The 16,432-nt window shown below is 41.9% G+C and overlaps 1 protein-coding gene across 1 annotated transcript; it reads left to right on the top strand.

Moving 5' to 3' along the window:
* The first annotated feature begins 1,174 nt into the window (after window positions 1-1,174).
* LOC137371595 (ras-related protein RabV-like) lies at window positions 1,175-5,286 on the top strand. The gene is made up of 3 exons (XM_068034429.1): window positions 1,175-1,244; window positions 2,223-2,320; window positions 4,975-5,286. Exons 1-3 carry the CDS (start codon window positions 1,175-1,177, stop codon window positions 5,284-5,286), a joined length of 480 nt encoding a protein of 159 aa, XP_067890530.1.
* Window positions 5,287-16,432: the final 11,146 nt, after the last annotated feature.

Raw genomic sequence — 16,432 nt, 5'->3', positions numbered from 1 at the left:
TGAATCATGAGAATACATTACCATAGAATAAGGTGCAGAGGCTTGACAAGCTTTTGCATGAAAAGCCTGTTTCAATAGCGATTTCCCTGTCATGGGGGTGTCTAATTTGTCAATCATGCTGAAGCAGTTGAGCATCACAATCAATCTTGAAAGGAAAAGCCCACGATATATGGAGATTCTTCTTATTCTTGGCAACTGTAAGGACCTAACTTATGTCGTCTTTATATAATGAAAGGCTTTTGGACTGCTTATTATCTCTTTGTTCAAAGTAATACACATTAAGAGGATGAATTAAACCTGCGATGAAAGCACAAAATAATTGATAGTGAATCGGTCGTCATTGAAATCAACAGAAAAGAAAATTGGGCTGTGTGTAAAACAAGCTGCAAATTCATGGTTTGGTGCTTTTGCTGAAGGTTAATTACAACCCCCAAAGATTTTGTGACATTAGAAAGGTAAAAGCTATGGAGTATTTGTGAAAATTTGGACCTTGCCAAAATCTCACTCTCCCTGCTAATCGTAGGGACCACTGCAGGATGACTGGGTAGCTATCAGCGGGTCATCTCTGGTCCTGGGATTTTCCTGCCTGGAACAGGTGGGAAATCGGCTGGCCAGGTTAAAACAAGGCCCAGGAGTTAAAATAAACCGAGCCACAGTGTCTGACTCACACCACTGCTCACTCACTGAAAGCTTGCCCTACAATTAAACCTGCAGCTAACATGTGGGGTAGTGAAAAATAGTTTTTAAAAAAGGACTGGATAAATTCCTAGTGGGATGAAAAGGACACAGGGTGATTACTTCCAGAATCATAGTAAGAAACTGATGACAGATTTTGAAGGGTGGCCTGGTTGGGCCAGTCGTCTTCTTCTGCACAAAACATTACTATATTATTGTAATGATTTACAGAACTGTTCAAAATCAATGAAATCACAGACTTTTTTCTCAAAAAAGGATACTTACTGAATCAGTTCCAATTTTACATATAAGCACACATTGATTTTTGTAACATTGATGTCTGCATATTTGTTAAAAGACTGCATTTCATATCTGAATGATGTCTTATTTTTATTTACATTGGCAATTTCCTTTAGAGCAGATAGCACCATTTTCACTTATTCCTTTCAGTTGTTTTAAATTCACATTTTCCTCCCTGCTTAGATACAAATATATGAAGATGATTGAAAAGAAAAAGACAGACTTGAGTTCATATAGCACCTTTCATGACCTCAAGCTGTTCCCCCAATGTAGTTTAAAGCCAATTAAGTAATTCTGAAGTGTAGTTACAGTTGTAAAGTGGGAAACACAACAGCAAATTTGTGCACAGCAAGATCCCACAGACAACAATGAGATAATGGCCAGTTAATCTGTGTTGGTTGAACGGTAAATATTGGGGAGAAGTCTTCTGATGATCTTTGAATAGTGGCATGGAATATTTTACACCACCAGTTTGGGCCTTGGTTTAACATGTCATCCAAAAGACAGCACCTCCAACAGTGTAGCGCTGCCCCAGTAGTACATTTGAGTGTCAGTTTATATTTTGTACTCAAGTGTCCAAGGTGGGACTATGAACCTACAACGTTCTGACTCAGAGGCATGAGTACTACCACAGACGACACCAGTCTTCCAAAGCAACTCAGGAAGTAAATTCCGTTGCACAATGTGGAACAATTGCAACCTACAAGTCTCTAAAATTCTACTTTTCCGATGGATAAGCCAACATTAATTCTAAGACTATTTTCCTCCCACTGAGGGAGAGTACTACTACTGATGCCACAGTTGATTACATAACAAGCACGTTCAAAACAAAGATGAAAGGTTTCTAACTTCACCCCATCCAACTCTGTGATAAATAAAACACAAAGCACAACTTCGAAGTGAAAAAGAAAGCTAAGTTGTTCTGTGTTTACATTAATCAAATAAATTCATTATAAATTCATGTATGAGATCTCCAATGATATGGATAGATGAAGTAATTTACCTTTATTCCCCTGAAGGGCTTTATTGATTTATATGAACACCAATTCAGTTCTGCACATTAGTTAATTCTGTTTCTACTGAAGTATTGTCTTCCTATTTTTTTTTTCAAATCAATGTAAAATGCTTCTTAAGAACAGGTTAGAAAGCCTAGGCCTATTATATTCAAATTATAGACAACATAAATCAGAAGCAAAAGGCCTGTATCTCCCTTACCCCAGAGCTGTGCACTTAATCTTTTGTTTGAGGCAACTGCAAAGTGTGGCAGTTGTACATCACATTGGCATTGGAGAGATCCCAGTGGAGGAGGAACTGGACCTGCTCTCTTGACTTTTCCAAACAGCAGGCAAGCTTCAAAATCTATTTAGTTTTTCATTGACGTATCCCAAATGTATGCTTCATTGATTCAAATACTCTGCTTGCTCCCTGATGTGCCCATACCCACTGTATAAAATAACCTATCATGATAAACCAGTGAGAGGGGGAGCTCATGCTTACAAAGAAAAGGGGTCATTTGTAAGCATGATTTCATTCTCCCAAACAATTAAAATGCAAATATAGTCTCACTTCCAGACAATGAACTGAAATCTCCTATTATCAGAACACTACGATTTACATGAACAATCTGCACCCTTGTGTTTAGTTCTGCAACAATATTTTGAACACTCAAGCAGCTTTTTACAAATTACAATCAGCTCTTACATTAAGGCTTACAAAAGCATACTCCATGGCAACTTGGGAAAACGTTAACCACTATCAATGGATACTAAATAAAAATTGGAGTTCTTAACTTAGTGCAGATTACTAAAGAATTGTTTAGCACAAGCTGGTCTAGGGCAAGCCTTTATTCAGGTCAATTATTAGACTAGCAATATAAGCTAAGTTAATTGCTCCAAAATGGGCAATTTTCTATTGAGTGGTGCAATGGTTAGCACCGCAGCCTCACAGCTCCAGTAATCTGGGTTCAGTTCTGGGTACTGCCTGTGCGGAGTTTGCAAATTCTCCTTGTGACCGTGTGGATTTCTGCCAGATGCTCTGCTTTCCTCCCACAGCCAAAGACTTGCAGGTTGATAGGTAAATTGGCCATTGTAAATGCCCCTAGTGTAGGTAGGTGGTAGGAGAATTGAGGGAATGTGGGGATGTGGTAGGGAATATGGGATTAATGTAGGATTAGTATAAATGGGTGGTTGATGGTTGGCACAGACTTGGTGGGCCAAAGAACCTATTTCAGTGCTGTATCTCTCTATGATAAGATGATTATGTCATAACACCTTTTTAAATTTATATGATGATTACCAGAAGGAAAGGAAAGAATTTGCATTTATATAGTGCCTTTCACAGCCCACGGACATCCCAAAGTGCTTCCCAGCCAATGAAGTCCTTTTGAAGTGTGGTAACTGGTGCTAAGTAAGGAAATGCAGCAAATAATTTACACACAGCAAGGTTCTCCAGCAGCAATGAGATAAATGACCAGATAATCTGTTTTAGTGATGTTAGTTGAAGATCAATATTGACTAGCACACTGGGAAGAACTCATAAGAACATAATAAATAGGAGCCGGAGTTGGACATATGGCCCTTACAGCCTGTTCAGCCATTCAATAAGATCATAGCTGATCTTCCACCTCAACACCACTTCCCCGCCTTATCCCCATATCCCTGGATTCCCTTCGTATCCAAAATCAATCTCAGTCTTGAATATACTCAATGACTTAGCTTCCACAGCTCTCTGAGGTAGAGAATTCCAAAGATTCACAAACCTTTGAATGAAGAAATTTCTCCTCATCTCAGTCTTAAATGGCTGACCATTATCCCGAGACTGCGATGCCTAGTTCCAGGCTCCCCACACAGGGGAAATACCACTCTAGTATCTATTCTGTCAAGCCCCTTAAGGATCTTATGTTTCAATTAGATCATCTCTCATTCTTCTAAACTCCAGGAATCTAATCTACTCAGTCTCTCTTTATAGGACAATCCCCTCATCACAGGAATCCATCTAGTAAACCTACATTTTATTACCTCGAAGGCAAGTACCCTTCTAAGGTAAGGAGACCAGGACTCCAAGCTTGGTCCCCCCAAGAACCTATATAAATACAGTAAGCCCTCTTTTACTGTTATACCCTAATCCCTTTGAAATAAGGCCAGCATATGATTTGCTGCCCTGCTCTTCTTCAAATAACACCATGGATCCACCTGAGAAGACGCACAGGGCCTAGAAAACCAGTTGTCAGTGTTTATTTTTAAAGTATCATTGCCATGGTGCTTTTTTATTTTTGTGTGTTTTATTAATTTGCATTCTTCTGTCTTCAGATATATCAAAGAACAAAGAACAAAGATAATTACAGCACAGGAACAGGCCCTTCGGCCCTCCAAGCCTGCGCCGATCCAGATCCTCTCTCTAAACATGTCGCCTATTTTCTAAGCTTCTGTATCTCTTTTCTTCCTGCCCATTCATGTATCTGTCTAGATACATCTTAAAAGACTCCATCGTGCCCGCATCTACCACCTCCGCTGGCAATGCGTTCCAGGTGCCCACCACCCTCTGCGTAAAGAACTTTCCACGCATATCCCCCCTAAACTTTTCCCCTTTCACTTTGAACTTGTGTCCTCTAGTAATTGAAACCCCCACTCTGGGAAAAAGCTTCTTGCTATCCACCCTGTCTATACCTCTCATGATTTTGTGCACCTCAATCAGGTCCCCCCTCAACCTCCGTCTTTCTAATGAAAATAATCCTAATCTACTCAACCTCTCTTCATAGCTAGCGCCCTCCATACCAGGCAACATCCTGGTGAACCTCCTCTGCACCCTTTCCAAAGCATCCACATCCTTTTGATAATGTGGCGACCAGAACTGTACGCAGTATTCCAAATGTGGCCGAACCAAAGTCCTATACAACTGTAACATGACCTGCCAACTCTTGTACTCAATGCCCCGTCCGATGAAGGAAAGCATGCCGTATGCCTTCTTGACCACTCTATTTACCTGCGTTGCCACCTTCAGGGAACAGTGGACCTGAACACCCAAATCTCTCTGGACATCAATTTTCCCCAGGACTTTTCCATTTACTGTATCAATCCGAACAATAGCCACTCTAATAATGCTGACCGTACCAACCCAAATAATAACAACTGTAATAATGTCAATGCCAAAACCAACAATACCAATAACAATATCATCCCTTACAATACCAAAAAAACACTAATAATGTCCATGATGCTGACAACAGTAACAATGCCAACTACAGCAATATCAAGAGCCAACAACAATTTTGAAAAGCTGAAAATAACTTTGACCTGGGCATTTGTCATGTAATTGTGTCACACACTTTAAACATTCTTATTGCTCTTTCGTGAAATATATATGATGGCTGTGAGCTATTCATTGATTTCAACATTATTATTCAAATCCAGACAAATTTTTACCTCAGTTAGATAAGTTTCTGGAGGCTGATGCAGGTCACATATCAAGGCATTGGTTATTAAAAGCAAGATCACAACTGCATTTATTACCCAATCATCTGTATCTATACAAGCGGGATGGGTTACACCCAGGCAGGACTGGAACCAATGTCCTCGCAGGGGCATTTGCTAGTGCTGTTGGGGAGGATTTAAACTAGAATGGCAAGGGGATGGGAACTTGAGTGGGGAGACTGAGGAGGAGGAAACAAGGATAGAAATGAAAGACAGGAAACAAAAAGACAAAAGTGGAAGGCATAGAAATCAAGGGCAAGAAACAAATAGGGCCATAGTGAGAAATAATGCTAAGATGACTAAGAATGTTGAAAAGACTAGCCTAAAGACATTCTGTCTCAATGCGCGGAGTATTCGCAATAAGGCATGTGAATTAACCGCGCAAATAAATGTAAATGGATATGATATAGTTGTGATTACAGAGACATGGCTGCAGGGTGACCAAGGATGGAAATTGAACATCCAAGGGTATTCAATCTTTAGGAAGGACAGGCAAAAAGGGAAAGGAGGTGGAGTAGTGTTGTTAGTGAAAGAGGAAATCAATGCAATCGTGAGGAAGGATGTTAGCTCAGTAAATCCTGATGTGGATCCTGTATGGGTGGAGCTAAGAAACACCAAGGGGAAGAAAACGTTGGTGGGGGTTGTATATAGACCCCCAAATAGTAGTGGTGATGTAGAGGATGGCATTAAACAGGAAATTAGAGATGCATACAATAAGGGTGCAACTGTAATTATGGGTGACCTTAATCTACAGAGAGATTGGGCAAACCAAATTAGCAATAATACTGTAGAGGAGGAATTCCTGGAGTGCATACGTGATGGTTTTTTGGACCAATATGTTGAGGAACCAACTAGAGAACAGGCCATCCTAGACTGGGTATTGTGTAATGAGAAAGGATTAGTTAACAATCTTGTTGTGCAGGGTCCCTTGGGGAAGAGCAACCATAAAATGATAGAATTCTTCATTAAGATGGAGAGTGAGAGAGTTGATTCCGAGACTCGGGTTCTGAATCTAAATAAAGGAAACTATGAAGGTATGAGGCACGAGTTGGCTATGATAGATTGGGAACGTTACTTAAAGGATTGACAGTGGGATAGGCATTGGCTAGCATTTAAAGAGTGCCTGGATGAATTACAACAATTATTCATTCCTGTTTGGCACAAAAATAAAACAGGAAGGGTGCCTCAACCATGGCTTACAAAATAAATTAGAGATAGTATTAGAATCCAAAGAGGAGAAATATAAAATGTCCAGAACAAGCAGCAAACCTGAGGATTGGGAGCAGTTTAGAATTCAGCAAAGGAGAACAAAGGGATTGATTAAGGAGAAAGTAGAGTGTGAGAGTAAGCTTGCAGAACTGACTGTAAAAGCTTCGAAAGATATGTGAAGAGAAAAATCTTATTGAAGACTAATGTGGGTCCCTTACAGTCAGAAATGGGGAATTTATAATGGGGAACAAAGAAATGGCAGACCAATTAAATACATACTTTGGTTCTCTCTTCACAAAGGAGGACACAAATTACCTCCCAGAAATGTTGGGGAACTTAGGGTCTAGTGAGAAGGAGGAACTGTGCAAAATCAGTATTAGTAGGGAAATGGTGTCAGGGAAATTGATGGGATTGAAGGCCGATAAATCCCTGGGGCCTGATAATCTACATCCCAGAGTACTTAAGGAAGTGGCCTTCGAAATAATAGATGCATTGCTGGTCATTTTTCAAAATTCTATAGACTCTGGAACAGTTCCAACATATTGGAGGGTAGCTAATGTAACCCCACTATTTAAAAAAGGAGGTAGAGAGAAAACAGGGAATTATAGACTGGTTAGCCTGACATCAGTGATGAGGAAAATGCTAGAGTCCATTATAAAAGATGTAATAGCAGAGCACTTGGAAAACAATGACAGAATCAGACAAAGTCAACATGGATTTACGAAAGGGAAATCATGCTTGACAAATCTACTGGAATTCTTTGAGGATGTAACTAGTAGAATAGATAAGAGAAAACCAGCGGATGTGGTGTATTTGGACTTTCAGAAGGCTTTCAATAAGGTCCTACATAAGAGATTAGCAAAATTAAAGCACATGGGATGGGGATAAGGTACTGACATGGATAGAGAACTGGTTGGCAGACAGGAAATAAAGAGTAGGAATAAACGGGTCTTTTTCAAAGTGGCAGGCAGTGACGAGCGGGGTATCGCAGGGATCAGTGCTAGGACCCCAGCTATTTACAATATATATTAATGATATAGATGAGGGAATTAAATGTAATATATCCAAGTTTGCAGATAACAGAAAGCTGGGTGGGAGTGTGAGCTGTGAGGAGGATGCAGAGAAGCTCCAGTGTGATTTGGACAGGTTGAGTGACTGGGCAAATACATGGCAGATGCAGTATAATGTGGATAAATATGAGGTTATCCACTTTGGTGGCAAAAACAGAAAGGCAGATTATTATCTGAATGGCGATAGATTGGGAAAGGGGGAGGTGCAGTGAGACCTGGGTGTCCTTGTGCACCAGTTGCTGAAAGTAAGCATGCAGGTGCAGCAGGCAGTTAAGAAGGCAAATGGTACGTTGGCCTTCATAGTGAGAGGATTAGAGTACAGGATAAAGGATGTCTTTTTGCAATTATACAAGGTCTTGGTGAGACCACATCTGGAGTATTGTATGCAGTTTTGGTCTCCTTATCTGAGAAAGGATGTTCTTGCTATGGAGGGAGTGCAGCGAAGGTTTACCAGATTGATTCCTGGGCTGGCAGGACTGACGTATGAAGAGAAATTGGGTTGATTAGGCTTGTATTCACAAGAGTTTAGAAGAATGAGAGGGCATCTCATAGAAAGCTATAAAATTCTAACAGGACTGGACAGACTAGATGCAGGAAGGATGTTCCCGATGGTGGGGGAGTCCAGGACCAGGGATCACAGTCTAAGGGTAAGGGGTAAGCCATTTAAGACTGAGATGCAGAGAGATTTCTTCGCCCAGAGTGTGGTGAACCTGTGGAATTCTCTACCACGGAAATCAGTTGAGGCCAAATCATTAAATATGTTCAAGAAAGAGTTAGATATAGTTCTTAGGGCTGAAAAGATCAAGGGATACGGGGAGAAAGCAGGAAATTGTTACTGAGTTTGGATGATCAGCCATGATTGTATTGAATGACGGAGCAGGCTCGAAGGGCTGAATGGCCTATTCCTGCTCCTATTTTTCTATGTTTCTATGTTTCTATCATAGTTGCACAGCAAGCAGCTGGAGGATAAACAATAAACTTCAATTTTACTTTTAATTTTTGAAAAAGCTATCTAGGGGTTAAATGAGAGCCTGATGGCGACCATTATTAAAATGTACATTTAATAGTGCAAATAATTGTGGATTGTCATTTAGCTTGAGTTCACCCTTTTCAGTCCCTTTCTTATAGTTTTGCGTTATGGTGAGGTGCCATATAAAAACTGGATTTTAAAAAAATTATTTACTCGGGTATATTTAAATCCAATTTTCCACTGATTTTCTTGCATTTTTTTAAATGTATAAATAAAATCTGAAAAAAAAAACAGAAAATAATCCAAATTACAATGGAATTCAATGATCCTTATCCTTATGGGCTAAATGATTTTCCCCTTCCTAACATTTTGTGCAGCAAAATGCTTCTTCAGTGAACTAATGCAACCTGAGTTGGTACAGGGTGGAAAACAAGGTGGGGAAATCAAGGCAAGTGGCAATTAAAGGCACAACATATGAACATACTGTTACGTCCAGGCGAGGAAGGGGTCTCAGGCTCCCCTTTCGCCTCTTCTCTGGTTTGACCGTAACAGGTTTATCCTTTTTTCAACACAGTGATCGAACTTACCACCTCAGTGAGCGCTTGCTCCTGTTCCTCTAATATAACTGCAAAAGAACCAATCAGACATGCTTTCTTGAGTTTAAACAAGAGGTAAGTTTATTACTTTTAACACTGTCATGCAGACTCCCGCCTGCCAAGAATGAGGCATATTAATTTTGTCATATGAACATTGATTTAAAACTGTTGCTGGAGCGAGGAAATGACTTGTTAAACAAATCAGCTGTGGTTGGAAAAAACATTTACATACGAACAGACAGTGCTTGTGGAGACAAAGGACCATTCCCTGACACATTCAACCCACAATGGACTTTGATCACCAGACATTGAAGGTGAGGAAGCTCACATTCCAGGATGACTGCTAAGATGGTCGAATCCACAAACAGACATGGTCAAACCAGTTAGTTACATGACTAACCTACTGGGCAACCTGGGTTTTTTTGAATTGTTCAGGCAGAGTTTGAGAGAGAAAGACTGTTTGCTCCTGGACAGAGAAGACCTCTCCTGTCTGCTCCCTTCTCTTTAATACAGAACTCCAAACACACTGAAGTCACATGAACCTCAAGAGAGAAAAGTCTTCTACATCGAACAAGGTTTAAGAAGAATATTGGGCCCCAACGAAAAGCAAGATCTACCTACAATCAAGGACTCTACAGCGAGCTCAAAGAACACTAACCAAAACCATCTTCAGATCTTGCCTCAAAATTTTCCACTTTATTTCTTCTGCTCTTTTCTGTCTCAGTCTGCATGTATGTCTCATGTATGCATGCTAGTGTGGGCACATTGCATATCTGTAGCCATTAACCGAATTAGAGTTTAAGTTTAATAAAGTCCAACCTTTCTTCTTTAAAGCTAAGAAAACCGGTTTAGCTGGTTTCTTTGCCTTATAATTGGAAAGCAGTGAACAAGGATTCATCAAGGGGGAGCTAAAACAATGTGTTTAAAATTAAACCCTGTTACAGACAGACCAGTTGAAGGGTGAGAGGGAACCCTAGACCCCTTTCTTACCTGGTCGTAACAGTACTCTAAACCGCTAAATAGGCTACACATTCATGCACACATTCACACGAGAGTCACACACACACAAATAGATTAAAGAGAGAAAACAGATTTGGTGGTTGGAGAAGAGTCCAGAATAAATGGAATTTAAACACAGTTTTAAATCTCAAGTCCTGAGCTGAAGTTGCTTTCCTGAAGTTCTCGCTGGGCCACGTGCACAGTAGTGGGCTTGCTTTTCTCAGGGCTCCTGAAGGCAGGAGAGGGGTTCGATCCTTGACCCCTAGTTGCTGGCTGTGGTGGTCTGTACGCTTGAGGGGCTTTACCAGTTACAGCTGGGTCTTCTCTTGATCTTTACTGGGGAGAGAGAGAGACAGAGACAGAGAGACAGAGAGAGCTGCTTCGTTGATGGCTTTTCAGTTACTCCTCTCTGCTTTCTGTGTGACAAAGCTTACAGTCTCACTAGAGCTGCACAGGCAGTCACATGACATTATCAAGCCCCTTTATTGTTTCAGTGAGGTCTTTCTGGAATCTTCTCTGCGATTCAGGGTGTTACACCTCAGGCTTGGAAGGGTTGGTTCTTTCAAAGTCAATGGGTGTAGATGGCCCCTGACCACCGTGCTGATAAGGTCATTCCAGGTATTTTAATCATCGAGCACCCCATTGTTCTGGCTAGGTTGAGTCAGACGGGTCGTCTCCAGTCTGGTCTTTTGGTGTGTCAAATGTAAATTGCAGTGACCATTTTGGCTGCCAGTTTACTTTTTAAAAAAGGTTACTTGTAAGAATTTACAATAAGAATCTAATGCAAGGTTCCAACCAATGAAATTAATACTTCCCATTTGGCATATAGGGTTTTCATGACAATACAAACATATAAATTAAGAGCAGGAGTAGGCCACTCATCCCCTCGAGCCTGCTCCGCCATTCAACAAGATCATGACTGATCTGATTGTAACCTCGACTCCATATTCCCGCCTACCCCCGATAACCTTTCACCCCCTTACTGATCAAGAATCTATCTACATCTGCTTTAAAAACATTCAAAGACTCTGCTTCCACTGCTTATTGAGGAAGAGAGTTCCAAAGACTCACAACCTTCTAAGAGAAAAAAATTCTCCTCATTTCTCTCTTAAATAAGTGACCCCTTGTTTTTAAATAGTGAACCCTAGTTCTAGATTCTCCTGCAAGGGGAAACGTCCTTTCCACATTTTATGTAGGGCCCAGGGATAGGCGCCAACATGTTGCACCATGGATATTTGACAAAATTATTGACTGAGCCACAGACATGGGGGCAATTAATCTGTATATAAAGTATATAGCCAACTCAATGCCATCAAAACACTACCCAATATAAACCACATTTCTCCCTATTTAGTGAGTACCTGGCATTGTTTTTGCTTGTCTGCCTTCACACTTGATGTAGTAATGCGGAGAATCCGTATAGATATCCATCTATCAGGTGTGATCTTGATCTCTTTCTCTCCCCTCTCGCTCTCTCTCCCTCTCTGCATCCATCTCTCACCACTCTCCCTCTCCCCTTTCTGTGTCCATCTGTCTCCCTTCCCCCTCCTCCCTCTGTGTCCATCCATTTCCCTATTTCTCTCTCTTCCCTCTCTCTCTCCCCTCTTCCTCTCTCCTCTCGTTGTCTCCCTCTCCGTCTCTCCTCCTCTTGTTATCTCTATCCCCTCTGTCTCTCTCCCACTCTCTCCCCCCATCTCTCTCCACCCTTTCTCCCCCCTGTCTCACCCCTCTCCCTCCCCCTCTCTCTCTAACCACCCTCTCTCCCCCTCTCCCTCTCTGACAGTTGCAGAGAGCGGGAACTCTCCCCAAAACAGCCTTGTGATTGGTCAATGTTGACGGAAAACCCACATGCCACATGGAAAATATTAATTTTGTCGTATGGAACTCTGCCTGAGACTTTTTTACTGGACATTATTGCAAATAACTTTAAAAAAGCAGAATAGAACAACTAAAGATGGTCACGCACAATTTGCATATGAGAAGCCAAAGGCCGGCTCAGGATATTGGGTCTACACCTCTGTATTTAAATTCTATTTTTATTAAGGACTGTACTCTAAACTCCTAACTCTGTTTTCTTTCCCTCTGTATCTATTTATGTGTGTGTGTGTGTGCGTGTGCGTGTGCGTGTGCGTGCGCCTCTCGTATGAATGTGAGCACGGATGCATTGTGTATTTTCGTAATTTTAATCAGTTTAGAGTGATAAGTTTAATAAGCTTACATCTTTCTTGTTTAAACTCAAGTAAATGTGTCTGTTTGGTTCTTTTACAGTTATAATTAGAGTGAAAGGAGCAAGTTCTCACCGAGTTGGTAAGTTAAATCATCTTATAAAAATAAACCCTGTTGTGGTCAAACCAGAGAAGGGGTGAAAGGGGAGCCTGAGATCCCTTCCTCAGCTGCTCGTAACAGAAATGTGGGGGCTGTAGTCCAGCATTGTGCCCACAGACAAATGAGAAATTGGAAATGAGAAACCAATTTGATCCCAATCAAAAAAAAATACTTCAATACAGGTTTTCTTGTGGTTTGTGTTGCTAGAATACTAACATGTCCACATCCGAGGCCAGTACCTTCCCAAGCCAGGGTGAAGTAACTTGGGATAAGTTAAAGGCACTAGCTATGGAAGAGTTGAGGAATGTAACTGGGGTAGGGTGGGATCTCTTTCCATGACAAAGCTAAGAAATCAGCACTCCTAAAACTTGTGGCCAACCATTTTTCCCTCAAATCTGAAGAGTCAGAGGCAGGGTTGGAATTAGATTCAGGCAGGGTAATGTTGGCATAGATACAATTGGAACAGAGGAAACTTAAATTAGAAGACAAGGAAAAAGAGAAAGAGAGAGAAAAAGAGTGACAAGAAATGGAAAGAGGGAGAACTTTCCAGAAGGAGCAGGAGAAAAGCAGCTTGAATTAGCTAGGAGGCGACAGAGGAACCCCAGTGAAATCATGGCCAATATGGAGACTACAATCAACTCAGGACCATGTGCTGAGCTCTAAAATTCTCCCAATTGATCCCAAAGTTCAATGAGGGAGATGTGGAAGCATTTTTTGTAACTTTTGAAAAGCTTGCAAGGCAGTTAAAATGGCCGTCCGAGAGCTGGACAATACTGCTACAAAACAAGCTAACAGGAAAAGCCCATGAAGTTTATTTTCTGTTGCCAGATGAAAGTTCATCAAATTATGAATTGACTAAAAATGATATCCTTGGGGAATATGAGCTGGTATTGGAAGTGTAATGCCAGAAATTTTGAACCCTTCGGGAAGAAGCAGATCAAACTTACCATGAGTTTGACAGGAGTAAGCAGTTGGTTTTTGACCAGTGGTTAAGGCTGTTAATGTGCAGCCCACTTACGAAAACTACAGAGAGGTGATTCTACTCGAGGAATTTAAAAACTCTATCCCACTCTCTCTAAAATTCCATGTGGAAGAACAAAAAGTGCACAGAGCAAGGCAAGCCACAACTCGAGCTGATGAGTTTGCTCTTATTTACAAGTCCATACCCCAGGGAAAAACCTTTCCTAGTCATTCCAACAATACCGAAAAGGATAAGAGGTGGGAGGGTGATAGGAGCCTGAATAGTCCTGGGAGAGAAAGAAAATTGGAACACACAGGGGGCCCTTATCAAGCCAAAAAAGATAGTGCTGAAAGCAGGAGTGAGACCCGGTGACCTGTGTGCTTCCATTGTAATAAGGCAGGTCACCTCAGAGCTGACTGCTGGAAACTAAGGGGAAACTAAGGGTTAATCAGGGCATACCCAACCTGTGCAGGAGAAGGGACCCTGATGGAAAGCACAGCAGAGCAGGCTGTGGCTTTAACAGCAACAGCAGTAAGACCCAGGAAAAATACTGCTGTGGGTGCAGGCAAATTTAATGAGATCCCTGAAAGCTATCAAGATTCTGTGTCAAAAGGGAAGGTAACCCCATACCCCTTGAGTGGGGCAATCAAACCCATTGTCATTCTCAGGGATACAGGGGCCACCAGATCCCTTTTACTGGGAAAAGGTATGACCTTTCCCCCAGAGTGCAGTGAATGTGAAAGTGTTAATGAATGTTATCAGAGGGCAGTGTACGCCTGTACCTTTACATCGGGTGCCCTTGGAGTGCGACCTAGTTTCGGGACCAGTGACCATAGGGATTGTCCCTAGTTTGCCTGTGGATGAGGCCGACCTGTTTCTAGGTAATGGGCGAAGGTGGTAGCTTCCCCAGTAGTGGTAGAGAGACCAAAGAGGTCAGAAAGACAGGGCAGCAGCAGGAGACGGACCCCTGCATTTCTCCTGATTGTGTACTTACTCAGGCCATGGCCAAACTGATTCCCTCAGAGGAGACTGTATTGGCACTGCAGACAGATGACCATGCTGTATGGTTTTTGAGACTTTCTTTGGAGAGTTAGAGGGCCCAGGGAATGAGTTAAATGAATTTCCCCTAGTTGAAGGCCAGCAAGCTGACCCAGTATTAAGGAAGTTAGCATAGGCTGCCCAAACTGAAATTGAAGCAGAGGGAGTCCCTGATTGCTAATATGTAAAGAATTAGGTGCTGACGAGGAAGTGGAGCTCTCCTCACAGACCTGAGGACAAAGAGTGGACAGTGGTTTACCAGTTATAGCTGCTGCCGAGGTACTATAAAGAAATATTAAGAATCACCCATGAGTTTACAATGGCTATACATGTTGGTGTGTGAGAAACCAAAGCCCACATATGTCAGCAGTTTGACTGGCCAAAACTTCGCAAAGATGTGGCGGAGTTCTGGAGGAGTTGTCACATGTGCCAGATTGAGGGGAAGCCTCAACCTGCATTGAAATCTGCACCCCTAATTCCTTTGAAGGACCCTCCAACAGAGGGCTGGTGAATTGTGAGGGATCCCTGCCAAGAACAAAAGGGGACAGAAAGGCACAGATCTGGCAGAGAGTTAGGGAAGAAGGTGACAAAAAGGATAAGGAGGACAAGCTAAGGGAGGATTCCCAAATGGAACTCCCTACTGTCGAGTCATCTAGCCCTGAAATGTTAGGAAAATTAGACACCGCACCTTCCTACGTAAATGCAGGCAACAGAAACACCCTACCAGGGCTGCTAACAGCATTTGCAGAAACCTGCAGGGACAAAAGAAGTCCCCAAAAGGGCAGAGAAACAGGGATGGTATTGCCTCACCTAGTTGAAGTGCCACAGGGAAGTGCAGTGGAATCTGGACAAATACCTATGAGCAGGAATGTCCCAGAGGACATAGATGACATTAGCAAAGAGACCCTCCCCACAGTCAGGAGAAAAGGGGAACAAAAATGCCCTAAAGTGAGCAGCACTCATATGGCTCACCAGAACACTGAAAGTGAGTTCAGAGTGGATCCACCCATTGCGACTCCCATGATCAGAACTCAAGCCTAGAGCTAATTAAATCCAACAATCTCACTTCAGACTCTAACAAGAACAAAAGCCCAGAGGACTTCTCAGAGGCCTCAGAGGGGCTTAAACCCAATTCATCACCCAATATTACCCGAAGGAGAGAAATTAGCCAGGTACTGGATCCTGAATGGTTAGAACCACATGTTGCAGAAACAACAGCTGAGGGGATAAAGCTTGTGCACAAAGAAGAACTCACCCGAGGCAATTATGGAAATTTGCAGACACCAAGCTTCTTCAAAAACCACATCTGTATTAAGATGCCCATCCCCAGCGTATTACCAGTTGATACTAAAGAAACTTTAACCCTATTGGACAACACTGAACCATCTCAGACCAACCTCAAGGGAAAAGGACAGTTTAAACCAGCACTGCTATTGCAGAGAAAAGACAAGCTGCAACAATATTAAGATTTCTGAGTGGATGAGAGTAAATGTAAAATACTTATTTGTTTTCCTGTGCTTTCTCTCTTTAACTCCTATAATGAAATGCTTCCCATTATTGCATTTCATTCGGCATGGTATGGAGGTGTGACGGAAAACCCAAATGCCAAATGGAAAATATAAATTTTGTCATATGGAACTCTGCCTGAGACTTTTTTACTGGACATGATTACAAATGACTTTTAAAAAGCAGAACAGAACAGCTAAAGATGGCCACACACAATTTGCATATGAGAAGGCAAAGGCCACCTGGGAGACAGAGGTGATTACCCAGACTAGCCAGAACAACTCTGATTCAATCACCTAGAATGGTTTTGCCAA

This window comes from Heterodontus francisci, chromosome 6 (genome assembly GCF_036365525.1).
Source record: "Heterodontus francisci isolate sHetFra1 chromosome 6, sHetFra1.hap1, whole genome shotgun sequence".
NCBI lineage: Eukaryota > Metazoa > Chordata > Chondrichthyes > Heterodontiformes > Heterodontidae > Heterodontus > Heterodontus francisci.
Note: the sequence above shows the minus strand (reverse complement) of the source record. Positions and strands in the feature narration are given on the sequence as shown.

What these genes read in the sequence shown, in the direction of transcription:
- LOC137371595 (XM_068034429.1), top strand. Translation starts at nt 1,175, where the DNA reads ATGATTGAAAAGAAAAAGACAGACTTGAGTTCATATAGCACCTTTCAT. An exon ending in CCTCAAGCTGTTCCCCCAAT is followed by an intron (nt 1,245 to 2,222) that starts GTAGTTTAAAGC and finishes CTTTTGTTTGAG; the next exon opens with GCAACTGCAAAGTGTGGCAG. An exon ending in TTGACTTTTCCAAACAGCAG is followed by an intron (nt 2,321 to 4,974) that starts GCAAGCTTCAAA and finishes TGCCACCTTCAG; the next exon opens with GGAACAGTGGACCTGAACAC.